Raw genomic sequence first — 16,346 nt, 5'->3', positions numbered from 1 at the left:
AGGCAGCAGCATTCTTCAGCGTAATTGCAAATTTGTCAATTATTTGTTATGTTCATGTTTTATCGTTTGTGCCAGCTCGATGTTTATTGTTATTTGTATTTTCCTTTATTATCGGCTCTGTCGATATACTTTGTTATGTATTTAAAAAGATATAGTTATCGATAGGTATCGGCGGTAAATTACATGTGAAAGGGGGTGGCGACCCTAAATTTTAGATCATAAAGAGAGAGACGATGCATTTTGTTTTTGCAGTAACGGCGAGTTTTTTTTTGGGATTTGAAAAGGAAAGGGAAAATAGAGGAAGAGGAAGAATTTTAGGAGACCACGAGGTTGACAGAAAATTCGGGGGAGTTCGATTTGATCGGCGAAGAGGAGCGGTTGCCTTCCCCAGGCACACAGTTTTTGTGAGGAGAAGTTTCGCGCCTTGTGCCGCAGTAGCACACGTGTGCCGTCACTCGGTGCTGCCACGAAATTTGACATTCCACCAGAGGTTGTGCCGCGTCTGGAACCGAGGAGCACTGGCCGGCCTCTGCCCCAAGAGAAATCTTTGTGCCGTGCGTAGACTGTTTGCCGCACCAACTGCACGTCATCTTGGCAAGCTGCACTTATCGGCCGAAAGGCAGACAACAAGGACGACATCCCCCGAAGTCCCGTAGAAGACCTGTGAGCAGCAGTGGGCAGAACATCGGCGGCGTTATTGTACACAAGTGAGTCCGTTCCGAGGAGCCCCTTTCCATGTCAGGAACTACGCCTTTTCGCTGTTTTTTTCTATTTTATAAATAATTACACATAGTGCGTTTTGTGTAGAGCAGTCGCTGTCTAAGCTTTATTGGCAAAAAATAGACGAAAAGTGAACAAAGAATTAAACTTAAAATTTATTATCTTAAAGATAAACGGAATTAACTGAAAGCTGAAAGAAAGAAAACAAGAATCTGAATAAGAAAGAAATAAAATATTTTTCTATTATTAATAATTAAATTTAAATGATGTGAAAATCGCAGTAAAAATCAAGCGAAGCTAAAAAGAATATAAAATTAATTAAAATGCAAATTAAAATTAAAAACAAGACAAACAGAGTAGGGACGATAACGACATGATTAATATTTAACAGATATTTATATACATTTAAGTATATAACGATATTTAATTACAATCACAAGCACACATAGATTGACAGATAAACACATATATATATATAAACATTTATCAATATATACATATACTCTACCCTTACATCGCCCCTTAAACCACCCAGAGAGCTCTTTAGGCAGGCTAAGGTAATATTAAGCGATTCACATTTAACCTTAACATACTATTCCATAACATACATACGTATAAACATATATATATATATTTGTCCCGCGGCGTCTCCGCCACAGCCTTGTGTCGCACATTTACGGTGCAAATTTGTATATGCCATTATTTATGTTGATGGCCATGTTTTCGTTCCTCGTCTGTTGTTTCGTGTAGCAAGGAAGAAATGTACACACATGAAATATAAAAGATGTTAGAGATTAAGGATGTTCGACCGCAATGTATATATAAATAAGGAAATAATACAAATTATACATATCTGAACATGAAAATGTCCGTATAATTATTGCTGTAGGGGGAGGGAGAAACACGATGGCCAACGCAGGATGAAGTAGGTCCATTCGGTGGCCAACATGAGGGAGATGACGGAGTGGTGTCATCTCAGGCAGGGCGGGTACGCCTGGGTCCGGAACCGGGATCCTGTTTGGACGAGAGGTGGATCAGTGTTAGGTTTTGTGAATGTTTGTTTGTTTACTTACCGTTTTGTTGTTGATTGCAGGTTTTGTTGTTTATGTTGTGGATTTCCGTCGTCTTTTGTTGTAGTGTTGTGTAGTTCCGTTCTCCACAGCTGTTTGTGTATCGATGATGTAATCGATTGTTCGGACTGCGGGCCAGGGATGGAACTCTACCCTGAGAACCGATGAGCCAGCCGGCGCGGCCCACAGAGTGACAAGCAGTTCGTAACAATATGGCGCCCAAACGAAAGAGCTCACGGTTTTTAAAATCGTGGCTATTTCTGAAAAAAAATATAAATGTATACAATGTTGATACACGAGGTCAATCCCTCGGCTTTAGGATCCACGCACCTGAAGTCTTATGCGGCACGGAAGGTGGCCCATAATTGCGCAGTGTGTTGTGGAGTCCGAGAAGCACGAAGATGATTTTTGCCGACCATATATTCCTTTTGGCATCGGAGGATGCTCTCGTTGCGGTTGGTGCAGTTCGGGACGTACCGACTGTATCCATAGCCTGGTGGTAGCCGTGACGATAGTGTAATTCTGTGATACCAATTGTGATATTAGGTTAGTATGTTGTTTGTTATTTATTTATTTATTTATATCTATTTGTTTTGTCTTACTCTGTGTTTGCTGTGGATGTGTGTTGGCCGTGGTTAGTTTTGAGCCTCGGAGACTGGTGACCCAGGACGATACCAGTATCGATCCTGCGCCGCATCGGTCACTCAACATGCTTCAGAAGCTGCCAGATGTACGATAGAAGCCAAATAGAAACTCAGATAGCGTTTCTCGGATGCCGTTCATCACGCGAGTGATGAACTGAGCATCTGACAGATGCTTAAATGTTTGTCCACTGTCCGAATCGTGCGTAGAGAAGTGTTGGTCCGCCTGTGTATATTTTTTTTCTCTCCCTTGTTAGTTGATGTATTTGCTGTAGAATATAGTAGTAAATAATTGGTATTAATATTTAGTAATTTATTTTTGTAGTTATAGTTATTATATTGGTAATCGTTAGGCGTTTCGTTAAGTATCGTAAGTCTGTTTATTTTCGTGAGTAGTTTTGTTTGACGTATATATATTCAGTATTGTAAGTCCTGTTGGGTATTGTTTACGTTTTGTTAAGTCCTGTTGGGTAGTCTTTACTTATTGTAAGTTGTTTGAATTAATTTTCTGTAAGTACGTGAATTTATTGAATATTAGTTAGTGTCTGTATATATTAGTTGTTAGTTTTTGTATTAGTAAGTTTCTGTAGTGTTAGACTTGTTAATATGTAATTTTTGGTTAGCTTTAGTGAGATTAGTGTTATTTATATCTATTTATTAGAATACAGGACATTTATTAGTATTTATTAGAAAATACGGGATTAGATTTTTTTTAGATAGAAAGAATGGATAGCGCGACGAAATCAGCGGTAAATGTAGCGATTGCTCAGGCCCACCAGACGTATAGGCATTCCTTGCGGTTGGGTATTAGCGATGCGCTTCAGGAGCAGATTAGAGAAGGGTTCATGGAGATGATGGCACTCATCAATGAACTGATCAGGACGCAAGAGCCCAGGGCAGGGTCCGAGAGTGTCGTGGCGATGCTTCCAGGGTTGGAAAGCTCAGATCCGAGGGCAGTAGCCATTCCGGAGAGCCAAGAAGATGAATCCCAGGATCATCGTGATACCGGTTATTTGTGCGATGGGCAAATATGGTTCACTGATCCACCGGCGATGAATGGATACCATCTAGGACGGCATAATCTCCGCGTAGAGGATCGCCGAGTAGATGCGTTGAAGGAAGCGTTGTGGCTCACGGATGCGCACGACCAGACTTTTTGTTGGAAGCCCGGCTAACTCAGTCGGTAGAGTATGAGTAGTGCTCTTGAGTAGGGTCGTGTTGTGGGTGTGGCCTACGTTGGGCGCTGCGTTAGGTGCCGGCTGGTCACAAACGATCTAGGGGGGGGGTATTGTTATGTTCATGTTTTATCGTTTGTGCCAGCTCGATGTTTATTGTTATTTGTATTTTCCTTTATTATCGGCTCTGTCGATATACTTTGTTATGTATTTAAAAGATATAGTTATCGATAGGTATCGGCGGTAAATTACATGTGAAAGGGGGTGGCGACCCTAAATTTTAGATCATAAAGAGAGAGACGATGCATTTTGTTTTTGCAGTAACGGCGAGTTTTTTTTTGGGATTTGAAAAGGAAAGGGAAAATAGAGGAAGAGGAAGAATTTTAGGAGACCACGAGGTTGACAGAAAATTCGGGGGAGTTCGATTTGATCGGCGAAGAGGAGCGGTTGCCTTCCCCAGGCACACAGTTTTTGTGAGGAGAAGTTTCGCGCCTTGTGCCGCAGTAGCACACGTGTGCCGTCACTCGGTGCTGCCACGAAATTTGACATTCCACCAGAGGTTGTGCCGCGTCTGGAACCGAGGAGCACTGGCCGGCCTCTGCCCCAAGAGAAATCTTTGTGCCGTGCGTAGACTGTTTGCCGCACCAACTGCACGTCATCTTGGCAAGCTGCACTTATCGGCCGAAAGGCAGACAACAAGGACGACATCCCCCGAAGTCCCGTAGAAGACCTGTGAGCAGCAGTGGGCAGAACATCGGCGGCGTTATTGTACACAAGTGAGTCCGTTCCGAGGAGCCCCTTTCCATGTCAGGAACTACGCCTTTTCGCTGTTTTTTTCTATTTTATAAATAATTACACATAGTGCGTTTTGTGTAGAGCAGTCGCTGTCTAAGCTTTATTGGCAAAAAATAGACGAAAAGTGAACAAAGAATTAAACTTAAAATTTATTATCTTAAAGATAAACGGAATTAACTGAAAGCTGAAAGAAAGAAAACAAGAATCTGAATAAGAAAGAAATAAAATATTTTTCTATTATTAATAATTAAATTTAAATGATGTGAAAATCGCAGTAAAAATCAAGCGAAGCTAAAAAGAATATAAAATTAATTAAAATGCAAATTAAAATTAAAAACAAGACAAACAGAGTAGGGACGATAACGACATGATTAATATTTAACAGATATTTATATACATTTAAGTATATAACGATATTTAATTACAATCACAAGCACACATAGATTGACAGATAAACACATATATATATATAAACATTTATCAATATATACATATACTCTACCCTTACATCGCCCCTTAAACCACCCAGAGAGCTCTTTAGGCAGGCTAAGGTAATATTAAGCGATTCACATTTAACCTTAACATACTATTCCATAACATACATACGTATAAACATATATATATATATTTGTCCCGCGGCGTCTCCGCCACAGCCTTGTGTCGCACATTTACGGTGCAAATTTGTATATGCCATTATTTATGTTGATGGCCATGTTTTCGTTCCTCGTCTGTTGTTTCGTGTAGCAAGGAAGAAATGTACACACATGAAATATAAAAGATGTTAGAGATTAAGGATGTTCGACCGCAATGTATATATAAATAAGGAAATAATACAAATTATACATATCTGAACATGAAAATGTCCGTATAATTATTGCTGTAGGGGGAGGGAGAAACACGATGGCCAACGCAGGATGAAGTAGGTCCATTCGGTGGCCAACATGAGGGAGATGACGGAGTGGTGTCATCTCAGGCAGGGCGGGTACGCCTGGGTCCGGAACCGGGATCCTGTTTGGACGAGAGGTGGATCAGTGTTAGGTTTTGTGAATGTTTGTTTGTTTACTTACCGTTTTGTTGTTGATTGCAGGTTTTGTTGTTTATGTTGTGGATTTCCGTCGTCTTTTGTTGTAGTGTTGTGTAGTTCCGTTCTCCACAGCTGTTTGTGTATCGATGATGTAATCGATTGTTCGGACTGCGGGCCAGGGATGGAACTCTACCCTGAGAACCGATGAGCCAGCCGGCGCGGCCCACAGAGTGACAAGCAGTTCGTAACATATTTATAAAAACATTTGCTTCACAATACATGTAAACAATTGAATCGATTGTAACGTACGTAGCAGGCGTTGCCACGTACGCGCACTGCTGTCAACACAGACGTTTGACAGCACTGCCTCAAATGTTTATAAACATGTTTCTTTTAATGACTTCAAGGGGAAGTATCGATATTAATGTTGCTAAATATCACTTAACAACAAATAAGGGTATTCCGTAAACAAATTTTAATTAGATTAAGCTTTCGTTTAGACATTTGTTCGAGTAACATTCCTTGAACACAACGGTCACACAGAAAATCAAATGAAATCTTATCAAAATCTAAATCAAACTATTTATTTTGTATGTGGCAGCTGTAAACAGCTAATTGACAAAATAAGAAAGCTGTTTCTGGAATATGCCTATTGATTACACAATTTTATATTTTATTTTCGCAGTTTATTAGTTTTTGATGGCTTGAATCACATATTCAAAATGTTTATTTGTCAAAATAATTTCTTAAGTAGATGTAATTGGAATTTTTAAAATTAAACATCGATATCATCTGCTGCAACTATTGATACAATCGATATAGATCGCATAGAGTATTGTTCGGAAATAATATATAAAATTGAAGTAAGTTTTTGAAGTATTTGAAAATAAATGTTGATCAAAGTTGCCTTTACAAAATGTTATCAAAACTGTTTATTTAATATATATTCAGTACACAGCTGAAAATCAAACAGTGAACAAGCATTTTCCCCCCCCAATAAACAATAGATCCAAATTTCTGGTTTGCAATATATAATATTTGATTGTTTTGTAATATTTCAGAATACATTTTTGAAACACAATGTCATTAGCAATCTACGCGCGTGAAGGACTCAATGCAGCTATTATAATGGGAGCCGGAGATGTGATAGCACAATTGGCCGTCGAAAAGAAACCTTTAAAAGAATGCAATTTGGGAAGAACGGCGCGTTTCAGTGCTGTTGGATTCTGTTTCGTTGGACCCGCGTTACGCAGATGGTACATCAAATTGGACAGTTTGGTGGCCAAGGAGCAACCCTCGTTTCAACGGGGCGTCAAGAAGATGGCCATTGATCAGACCTGTTTTGCTCCTGCATTTACATTGAGTCTCTCATATCTTGTACCCTTTGTCAATGGCGAGAAGCATCGGGATATTGTCCAGGGCATCCGGGATGAATATTTTACAATAATGAAACGCAGCTATATGCTGTGGCCTCTGGCCCAGATGATCAACTTCTCATTGATACCCATGCAATATCAAGTTTTGTATGTTCAGCTGATTGCGCTCATTTGGAATTGCTATTTGTCCATGGTCCTCAACAGGCAGAAATAGCCTGTATAAATTTTAATCTGTTAGTCAACAAAATTTCTAAGTAATAAACGTACAGATTGCTGTCATTCATTTGTACAATGTTCATTTCAATTGTTTCTATTTTTGTTGAGCACATGTTTCGATATTAACAAATAAATTAGCCGGCTCTTTCGATATATATATCGCATTAGAACGGCTGTCACTGTAATCGATTAAGCATTTATTTGTGTTGATGTGGATATCACGGCTGCAACACTTCGCGTTTTTGCGCCAAATCTGGCTTATTTTTTTCTTGGCTCTTTTTAAACATTTTTGTGGCGCATTTATGTTTTATTAGGTGGCAGCCGTGCTGTCATCAGTGCTGCCAATTTAGCTATTTTTTACGGCTAGAGCTGTCCTTTTAAAAACTACTGCCGGCAAACAATTTTAAGCATCACCTATTTAACCTATCTACCCATTTTTACTCAGGGAAAATAAAAGTTATTCTGCCTTTTCAGAACATATGCAACAAAACAAATACATGAGAGTAATTGAAACCAAACAGTTGCTGATAAAGAAGTTATGGAAGATAATTAAATTAAGGACGAAACCAAATATAAATAATTATGTTTATTTAAAATCAGCACTTTTTATATGGTCGTTTATTTTTTCCAGTTTTTTTTTTAATTGTTCCTGGTGTTTTTAGTTTCTGGCAGCACTGGCGGTCTCTGAAATTGTTATCGTTGTATCGTTGCTTGTTATCGATTATAATTGTATTAAACATCTGTTGCAACTTTGGCTGCTGCGCGCGTTCTTTTGCAGTTTGCCGCATTATTAGTCATTATATTTTCATATAAACGAAAATGGAGCACACACGTGAAATACTAACCTTTCAGTTTGGCACATATGCAAATTATGTGGGTGCACACTTCTGGAACCAGCAGGTAAACAACAACAACGCAATGCACACACAGCTGGTAGTCAATTTTTATTGTGCATTAATATAGGAGGCAAACTTTGTTTACGATTCAAACGACAGTAATGTGGAAGAGGAACAGCTGCCTCAGAATGATGTGCTGTACAGAGAAGGCCTCAATGGTCTGAATCAAACGACATACACGCCACGATTGCTCTCCGTGGATCTCACTGGGACATTGGGGCATCTGCCCATGGTGGGTGAATTGTATGGCAATTATGTCCAATTGCTGGATGAGCAGCCCACAGAGCAACTACAAAAGGCTAAAGAATATGCTGAGCAAAACAATTTATCCACAATCGGTGAAGTGGATGTGGTAAAGCAGCCAAGAGCAACCATGTCCGAGTATCAAAAGGATTTGCTAAAGAATGCGGTAAACACGCGGGATAAAGACTACAATTTGAAGGACAACTGCAGCAGCTGGGCGGATTATCTGTATACACGTTATCATCCACGCACATTTAATGTGCTGCCGGGTTTGATACGTCAGTCGGATGTCCAGGTGCTGGGCACACATGCCGCCGGAGTTGAACTCTGGCAATCGCCGGCATTTAATGAGGACTTTTGTGATCGCATACGTCTCTATGCCGAGGAATGCGATGGACTGCAGGGCTTTCAGGTGCTCTTTGACATCGATGATGGCTTCAGTGGCATGGCCAGCAAATGTCTGGAGCATTTGAATGATGAATACAGTCGCGCCAGCTTTGTGCTGCCACTGCATTATCCACGCAATGTATCATATGCTCAAGCAGGTGAGTTGAGCTGGTTAATTCTTTGAATGTGTCTCTAATTTGTTCATGTATTCCTTTGCAGACACACGCACTGGCCAGAGCATACGTGTGGTGAACAGCGTGCTCAGCTATAGCCATCTCAGCGAGCAGGCAAGCATGTTTACGCCGTTGTCCACGCTGGACAGCATCTGGCGGAATAACACACAGCAGTCACGTCAGCTGCCTGGCTTGAAATGGCAATCGGATAATCTGTATCAGAGCTCTGCCGTGCTGGCTGCCTTTCTGGACACTGTAACTCTTAGCTATCGTCTACGCCGGACACCCGAGACTCTGTTACGCTTCTGTGAACGTGTGTCTCCCTCTGGACGCACATTAACCGCAGCTGCCATGGCTTTGCCTTTGGGCATGCAACAGAAGCAGGATCTCATTGATTATCTGGATCAAAATGCCAATAGTTCACTATTGACACAACTCTCACCTGGTTGTGAGCCAGGCACATCGCATTTGGTGCAATCGCTGGTGGCACGTGGCATTCCCTATGCTCGCCTCAAGCGGCCCATGGAGCAGGCGGGACCACAGCTTCAAATGGCCGCCTATGGCTGTGATAGTGTCTCCCAAATGTTGCAATTGTATTATCAGTGTGCCTATCATGGTAGCCTCACACATGCCGCCTCCACACCGTTGCCATTGAAAACGCAGCTACCATTTCCCTATGAGATCTTTGAGGACACCATTGCCAGCGATGGCTTTAAGCTGCCCGGCGAGGGGCAACGTGAGCCGGACCAGCGTGTGGACAGTGCTCCCGTCTTGGCGGCACTTCAAAACTCTAGCAAACTTGGCAATCATCTGGACGCTTTGCACGCTCAAACGCATCGCGTTCAGTTGGCCAAATTGCAGAGTTATTCGCTCGGAGGACTCGAAAGGGTTGATTACGAGTCGGCACTCGATAAGTTGTTCGAATTCCGTGACAACTACGAGGATTCACATTACTTATAGGCACCCAAACACACACACACACACACCCATTAAATGGAAGACTATAATGTAAACTTACAGAACCTACAGAACCAAGGTGTAAATATAGATGTGAAAGCAGAGCTGGCTATAGAGATAAATCTTAAGCAACTCTAAACTAAAAAGAAACGTTTATCAGTTGTGATGAAAGCAGCACGAAGTCTGCAATAATATACTGGAAAGATCTGATCAAGTTTTATGCCGATCGAAAGGTAAAGTCTTAACTTTTTCATACTAAGACTTTTTGCAACTTACCTGGTTAATAAGTTAAGGAGGTGTAAGTGGGAAGGGCAAAGTTAAAATGATTGTAGCCGTTGGAGATTTTTGGCACAATTTTTGTATTCATAAAAAATCTTATAAAAAATACGCGTTCAATTTAATTTTTCCATTTCTTTTTGTAAGATTTTTTTAATCTAGTTTTGAGTTGAGTTTTGACCAAGTTATGACAGTTTGAAGTTATTAAAAATGTGTCAAGGGAAAATTTGGAAAAAAGTCGGTAATAAAATACAAAATTATGTTTTCCAAAGTAATACTAAAATTGACATTTCTTAAGGAAATCGTTTAAGATTTGACTTAATTATGACAGTTTTTGAATAAGAGTCAAGGAAAAAGTATGGAAAAAATAGACAGTGATCAAATGTATAGAAAAATTGGATAAAATTTAGTTTTTTAAATTTGTATGCGGAATGAAAAAAATGTCCAAATACCGATAAAATTTACATAGCGCAAGAAAATCGTTTGAAATTTAAAATTGTTTAAAAGTGTCAAGGGAAAAGTATGGAAAAAAAATGGCTAGTGATTTTGAATTTTTTTTCAGAATACAATTGAATAAAATAAGACTAAAATCTTTGAATTAAGTTCAAATTTTTTTATAAAAGATCCGATGACTGAAATAATTTTTTCTGGTATGTTCCGAAATCCGAAATTGATTTTTTGATTTACATATACATGCGTTTGTATTAGTTGCTTCTATTATTATAGTTATTATTTGCGCTCGCTTGTTAATCACATTAATTTGATACTAATGAATCTATTAAAATCTCACGATATCCTTGAGGCTCATAAGCGATTGTCGCCTGTGTCGAAGCGACTGCTCGACTGTCAAGTCAACTTTGCTTGCGCCAATTTAAAAAGGCGTCAATTGATTTCACGGCAAGAACGTGCCACAAACCCTTTTCAAGGATGCCCGAGCAGGTCCTTTGGCTTTGACTACGTGCGCTGCTGTTTAAGCCTTCTTTTCTCTCCCCTCTTTTCTCTTTGCTGCTCTTTTTTTCGGTGCGAACTTTTCGTTTGCCTAATTTATATGAAAATTTATTGGCAATAAAGCGGCAGTAATTGAAATCTCAACGGGAGTAAATCACAATTTTATGGACTGCCTGCAAAACAAAGCGGTGTGCGATAAAGGACCCTGAACTACGGAATAGGTCTATTGATGAGATGAGGTTAATAATTCTCTTGTTTAAAGGGTCAACTCGGTTCAAGTTGGCAGTCCAGCGAATTGACCCACACCTTTACAAATTCAATTTCAATGTGATTGGCACAATTTCTTCAAGCTGAAACTGAAGCTGCGAGTCCTTAAAGTCTCTCAAAGACTCCTTAAAGACTCTCAATCTTAGCCAAAAATGTTTCAAATTAAAATTATACACAACAACTTTAATGGCAGATGTGCGTCGAATTTTCAATTCAATTTGTTTTATTTATTTTTATTATATTGCTGTTTATTTTCTTTATTAATTTTATTCCTTTAATTTCGTTTCTATCGAGAGGACAAACTGCATTAATATGCAACACTGTGTCGCGCTCTGAATAAGCAACTTCACTGATAAAAAAATGTTCTAAAATCAAGATTTTGGTCTCAGAACTAAGATTTTTCGTCAAAAAAATGCACCGAGAACATAAAATTCTTAAATTAAGAGAACACATCTTGATTTTAAGAACATTTTAAATAAGACCAAGTTCTTATTTTAAGAATAAATGTTCTTAGAATTAAAATCAAAAAATAAAATGAATAAAAATTAATTTCTATATTTATAATTTTTTTTTATTTTCAATTTTAATTTATTTATATTTGATTAAGTTTTAGTAATCTTATAAATGTTATTTAATTTTTTATTTTAATATGTTATTGTTATTATCTTATTTTAAGGACGAAATATTTGAGATGAATATTCTTGATTTTAGAAGTTGTTCTTTTTTTTACAGTGTTGTTCCTTCCTGGAAACCCTTTCGTTCCCCCTTTAGTCAGAATATCCGCTTTTTGAACTCCTTTTAGTTTCTATTTAATGCGATCTATTTTAGTTTAAGGTTTTAGCTCAGTTTTTTCAGACTAGAGTTATATTGGTTGACAAAAGATTAGCTTACAAGCATTATTTTTCCGATGTTTAAAGTTTTGAATACTTTATATTATTTATAAGAACTAAGCGCGTCAAATAGAGCATAAGTCACTGGAGTCATACTTAAGATTAGTTAAGATGCGTATCTGTATAGTAAGAACTCTTTATTCTTTCCTTACTTTTGTCGGCTCATGGTTCTTGGAGTGGGTTTCGTGAAGAAGGTTTCGATTTACCTTTCAGTCAATTAGTTTAGTGCTTCAGAGGGTCTTCAGACCATTATTTTTTTTTAATGATTCTCCAGGAATTTTTTGTTAGGAGGAAACACAGATTGCAATGATGGTAACTTTATGAATTTTTACCTAGGAATCACCACAGATTTTATTGATAGTACAGCTAGAAATACCTTTACAGGAAGAACCAGAATTTACATACATTCCGAAACTGTCATTTCAATATAATCTGCAGGTATTTTGCTTTAAATATTGACAAGAATAAACAAATTCATGCAGAAACATTCTGAAATGTATTCCTAAAGCTTTCCATATCCTTTACGGATATTTGTTTCGTTTGTGTTTCTTAGGTCTAGACATAACTTAACTGTTTGGTGCTAATCAAAGCACGCGCGAAACGTTAAGCAATTAGCGTCGATAACGAATTTATGCCGTGGAACTGGGGCAAAAAGTGTGGAATGGGGAGATGGAGGCGGAAGTGAAGCTGCAATTGGAGCCGGGAGCAGGAGCAACTCTCACTCGAACTTGGACACTTTGCATTTTACACGTAATAACAATTACAAATGCGCACTCCACAAATCAAGTGAAGGAACCACTTGTAGGGTGGGTAACGCAGTAAGGAGTAAAGGTGTAAAGCGGCTAGGTGTAAAGGAGTAAAAGAGTAACGGAGTGCGGGTCTAGACTATCCGTAACATGGCGCACTTGGTTACCAGGCTGGCTTCTGGCTGCTGGCTGCTGGCTCCTGGTTACTGGTTACTGGCTCTCTCCTAGGCACTAATTACAATTCAGGACGCGTTGCACTCGAAAGTTGTTGCTCATTCAACACTCGAAGCGAGTGGCGCCAAGTGGAGAGCAGCGACAGAAGCAGGGACCAATACCTCTTCGCCCCTCCGCCCTCCCGCGTTTAACATCAAAGTAGCAATTTGCCCAGTACTTTTCCGCTCCTCCACCCCCCGTAAGCTTTTCTTCCGAGTCCTTTGGCCCCGTGCTGTGCGCCCAAAAGTGTTGTTGTAATTAAATTATGTGCCAAGTGATGTTGTCGTTGCGAGGAGTTATAGTCGAGGAGTTCGAGACACTGTTAAAGCAGCACAAGTTGCAAGCTGTACAGCAGGGGTAGATCCATGGACAAATGGGCCAGGGGCGTAGGGAAGGGCGAAGGGAGGGGCGACAGACGAAGTCGTTGCTTTTCTTGTGCCCATCTGAGATGTTGTGGCAAATTAAGTTTGCTTTTGTTCTAGATTAAAAAGGCATTGAAATGTCGACAAGGCGCACCCAAGTTGTGGGTAAAATCGAGGAAAGCTTGGGGAGGATTATTTGTTAGCCGGAAAGCGGCGGCAGTTAAAATGACGCCTTTGGCTAAATTAAGTTAACTTTGTTAAGTTTGTTTTGCTTTTGGCTGTCGGCCAGTTAAGTTCATTCATGATTAACTTCATCCCAAAGTACTAAAAATTAAATGCGACATTGAACTCGAACTCTTGAAATGCATTCGGAATGAATATTGTTTTAAGTAGAGACTAATTAAAAACCTGTCTATAAATTGGTATACAAAAATATTTGCGATCTTTTCAAATCGAATGTTAGGTGTATTCTAATCCAATCTCGAGTACTCTTTACTTTGTTTTTTAAATAATTAAAAAAATCCTGAAAATTTTTTTTATTTTTCTTTATCATAACATTGAGTAACATATAAATCATATGACTCCAGAAGTTGTGTTTTTTTTTTTGCATACCAAACTTCCAAACTATGCGTACAAAGCCGCTTCGCAACCGTTTCTTAACCGATTCATTATTTTTGCTTTAGCTAAATTTAAAAAGTTAGTTAATTCCAAACAACTTAACCTCACTTAACATACAAAATAACGGTTATTAAATTCAGTATGCCGTTACCGGTTAAGGGTTGCCACCTGAGCACACTTAAGTATGCTAACCTCTAAGTTGCCAGCTCTCGAATAGCTGTCAAATAAATATGGATTCATTTTTGTGGAGCATAACAAGCACAACAGTTGGCTTGTCTGCACCTTCCCTCCATTTCCCTGCCCTTCCCTTCCCTGTCCTGCCTTGCCATCCTTGTGACAAGCAGACGAAGACAAAGCCCAAAGTCAGCCCAAATTGACACTTAACCCCAGAGCCCAAAATGTAGATAAACTTCTCTGATAATAGATTTAATGTGCCTAATTTTGCTAATTTTGCCTTTTCCGTTGGAGCAAAAATAATTAACACGCATGTGAGCCGGAAATGTTATCAGCCTAAGACATCCCCTATCTCCCCTCCCCTTCCCTGATTGTAACCAGTTTCATTGAACCACCCAGTTTGCCACTTTGTAGCAAATTGCAGGCTGCAAGAATTCTGAACAAAGTTTTTTTTCTTCCTCAAATACACTTCAATTGGGATATGATGAAAAAGTTAAGTAGTTTGAATTTAATATGTAGAGAGATAACAGAATCAAATTATATAAAAAGTGTCACTAAGGGAATGTACTTGGAAGTTTTTAAAAATATAATCTATAAATATATAAAATAGCTTGGCCTCATACATTCATTCAACATTGTACAGGCCAAACCGCTCGACATACAAGTTTGAAATTTTGGCACAACAAAGCTATGACAATATAAATTTATATAATTTCATTAAAATATTTTCTTAAAAATATTTTCTTTGTTATACACTGGTATTAAACTATACAAATCCTATATATTTCAATAATTTGTTTACTTTACTTAAAGCAATTCAAATTCTGTAAACATGCTTTTTTTACGACATTCAAGATAGAAAATAGAATTAGGTCTGTAATTTTGTTTTTGATAATAATTTTATACTGATATTTGATAACGAAAAAAAAAGAAATTAACTATGTTAGGATTTTTTATTTATTTATAGGCCTGTTACGGTTTTCACTTCCTGTTTCATAGGATTTCAAAATATAAATTTTTTCACTTGGCATTTAAAATTTTTGTTCTTCACTTCATCAAATTGAAATTCGTCAAACAAATTGAAACAAACAACAAATTAGAACAGGTTAAAAAATTAAAGTTTTCGATAAATCGTGCAGAAAGTGAAAAGTGTTGAAAGCGATTTTCAAAATTCAGTACAAATTTCACATATTTCAGCTACTCTTGTGTTCTATTTCTAATTCCCAAATTCTTTCGTGAAAGTTCTTTCTATACCAACTGATTATATTTAAAAATATTTTAGTTGTTACCGGGGGGGAATATAATTATTGTTAAATGATTTTTATATATTTTTTAAGAGTATTTAAACTTTGTTGCTTTATTTAACAAGTGTTTTAGCCGTTGTCGCTCTTGGTCAATATCATAACAAGTTCAGGCTAAAAGCAGAGACACACACACACACACACACACACACACACACACACACACTCGCACTTATATGTACATATCTGTGTTTGTATTGCTAAACCCATAATCTTGTTGTTTTATAACTTTTAATACCTATAATCCTTTCTCGTTGTCGTTGTTGTTGTCGTTGTTGTTGTCGTTGTTGTTGTTGTTGTTGCTCATGTTCGTTCTGTTCGGTGGGGTTTCATTTTGTCACCACAGCATTTGGAGGCTTGTTTGATCCTTGTTGCTGCTGTTGTTGTTTTTGTTGTGTTAGCTCCAACAAGTTAACATGTTGTTTGTCGGAAATTGACCAAATAAAATTAAATAGTAAACAAGTTTTCTCTTTTCTCCCTCTTTGTTCCCGTCGCACACAACACAGTTTAGGGATGCAAAGTAAATTTTCCAATTATACGCTGAATACAATCAACCAATAATCCATTTTCAATCCAATCTAGGCGTTCCCTGTGAGGGCGTGGCTCTACAACTTAACTCTGTATAGAATGATGTGACTATATATGATTAAAATTATAGAATCCTCCATATTCTTTCGTCACAAGCGTGGGCTACCGTCTAGTTTTTTTTTTTTTAATAGAACTCGTTGGATGAAGCTAGACTGACAAATTAAATTCTCTATAATTTATGTAAATAAAATTAAAATTAACGTAAAATTAAAATGCAATCTAGTAAACCTTTGCCTTAAAATTAAAACCCAGATTTAGAGACAATTTTTTTTTAAACGAAATTATTAAAA

The 16,346-nt window shown here is 38.2% G+C and overlaps 3 protein-coding genes and 1 long non-coding RNA gene across 6 annotated transcripts; 2 read left to right on the top strand and 2 right to left on the bottom strand.

Moving 5' to 3' along the window:
- Positions 1 to 1,097: 1,097 nt before the first annotated feature.
- LOC117785112 lies at positions 1,098 to 2,281 on the bottom strand. The gene is made up of 2 exons (XM_034623016.1): positions 2,121 to 2,281; positions 1,098 to 2,050 (listed from the first exon to the last, which is right to left on the bottom strand). Exons 1-2 carry the CDS (start codon positions 2,278 to 2,280, stop codon positions 1,824 to 1,826), a joined length of 387 nt encoding a protein of 128 aa, XP_034478907.1. The 5' UTR covers position 2,281; the 3' UTR covers positions 1,098 to 1,823.
- Positions 2,282 to 4,772: 2,491 nt separating this feature from the next.
- On the bottom strand, positions 4,773 to 5,613 carry LOC117785121. Of its 3 annotated transcripts, none has more exons than XR_004617483.1 (3): positions 5,465 to 5,613; positions 5,245 to 5,409; positions 4,773 to 5,129 (listed from the first exon to the last, which is right to left on the bottom strand). It is a non-coding gene; the product is annotated as an uncharacterized LOC117785121 (long non-coding RNA). The 3 variants fall into 3 exon arrangements; XR_004617482.1 differs by having other exon boundaries at positions 5,236 to 5,409; positions 5,469 to 5,598; XR_004617481.1 differs by having other exon boundaries at positions 5,469 to 5,594.
- Positions 5,614 to 6,269: 656 nt separating this feature from the next.
- Positions 6,270 to 7,096, top strand: LOC117783629 (mpv17-like protein). The gene is made up of 2 exons (XM_034621136.1): positions 6,270 to 6,288; positions 6,487 to 7,096. Exon 2 carries the CDS (start codon positions 6,506 to 6,508, stop codon positions 7,013 to 7,015), a length of 510 nt encoding a protein of 169 aa, XP_034477027.1. The 5' UTR covers positions 6,270 to 6,288; positions 6,487 to 6,505; the 3' UTR covers positions 7,016 to 7,096.
- Positions 7,097 to 7,739: 643 nt separating this feature from the next.
- Positions 7,740 to 9,854, top strand: LOC117793866 (protein misato). The gene is made up of 3 exons (XM_034634296.1): positions 7,740 to 7,917; positions 7,981 to 8,701; positions 8,763 to 9,854. The coding sequence occupies exons 1-3, from the start codon at positions 7,837 to 7,839 to the stop codon at positions 9,674 to 9,676; spliced, it is 1,716 nt and encodes a 571-aa protein (XP_034490187.1). The 5' UTR covers positions 7,740 to 7,836; the 3' UTR covers positions 9,677 to 9,854.
- Positions 9,855 to 16,346: the final 6,492 nt, after the last annotated feature.

The sequence above is a fragment of the Drosophila innubila genome, chromosome X (genome assembly GCF_004354385.1).
Source record: "Drosophila innubila isolate TH190305 chromosome X, UK_Dinn_1.0, whole genome shotgun sequence".
In the NCBI taxonomy this organism is placed as follows: Eukaryota; Metazoa; Arthropoda; class Insecta; order Diptera; family Drosophilidae; genus Drosophila; species Drosophila innubila.
The sequence above is the reverse complement of the archived record's forward strand: the minus strand, read 5'-3'. Positions and strand labels throughout refer to the sequence as shown.

Excerpts from the sequence above, each read along its gene's own strand:
- LOC117785112 (XM_034623016.1), bottom strand. The coding sequence starts at position 2,280 with ATGGATACAGTCGGTACGTCCCGAACTGCACCAACCGCAACGAGAGCA. Across the intron at positions 2,051-2,120 it reads CGTGCCGCATAAGACTTCAG|AAATAGCCACGATTTTAAAA; the intron begins GTGCGTGGATCC and ends ATTTTTTTTCAG.
- LOC117783629 (XM_034621136.1), top strand. The coding sequence starts at position 6,506 with ATGTCATTAGCAATCTACGCGCGTGAAGGACTCAATGCAGCTATTATA.
- LOC117793866 (XM_034634296.1), top strand. The coding sequence starts at position 7,837 with ATGGAGCACACACGTGAAATACTAACCTTTCAGTTTGGCACATATGCA. Across the intron at positions 7,918-7,980 it reads CACACTTCTGGAACCAGCAG|GAGGCAAACTTTGTTTACGA; the intron begins GTAAACAACAAC and ends GCATTAATATAG. Across the intron at positions 8,702-8,762 it reads TGTATCATATGCTCAAGCAG|ACACACGCACTGGCCAGAGC; the intron begins GTGAGTTGAGCT and ends ATTCCTTTGCAG.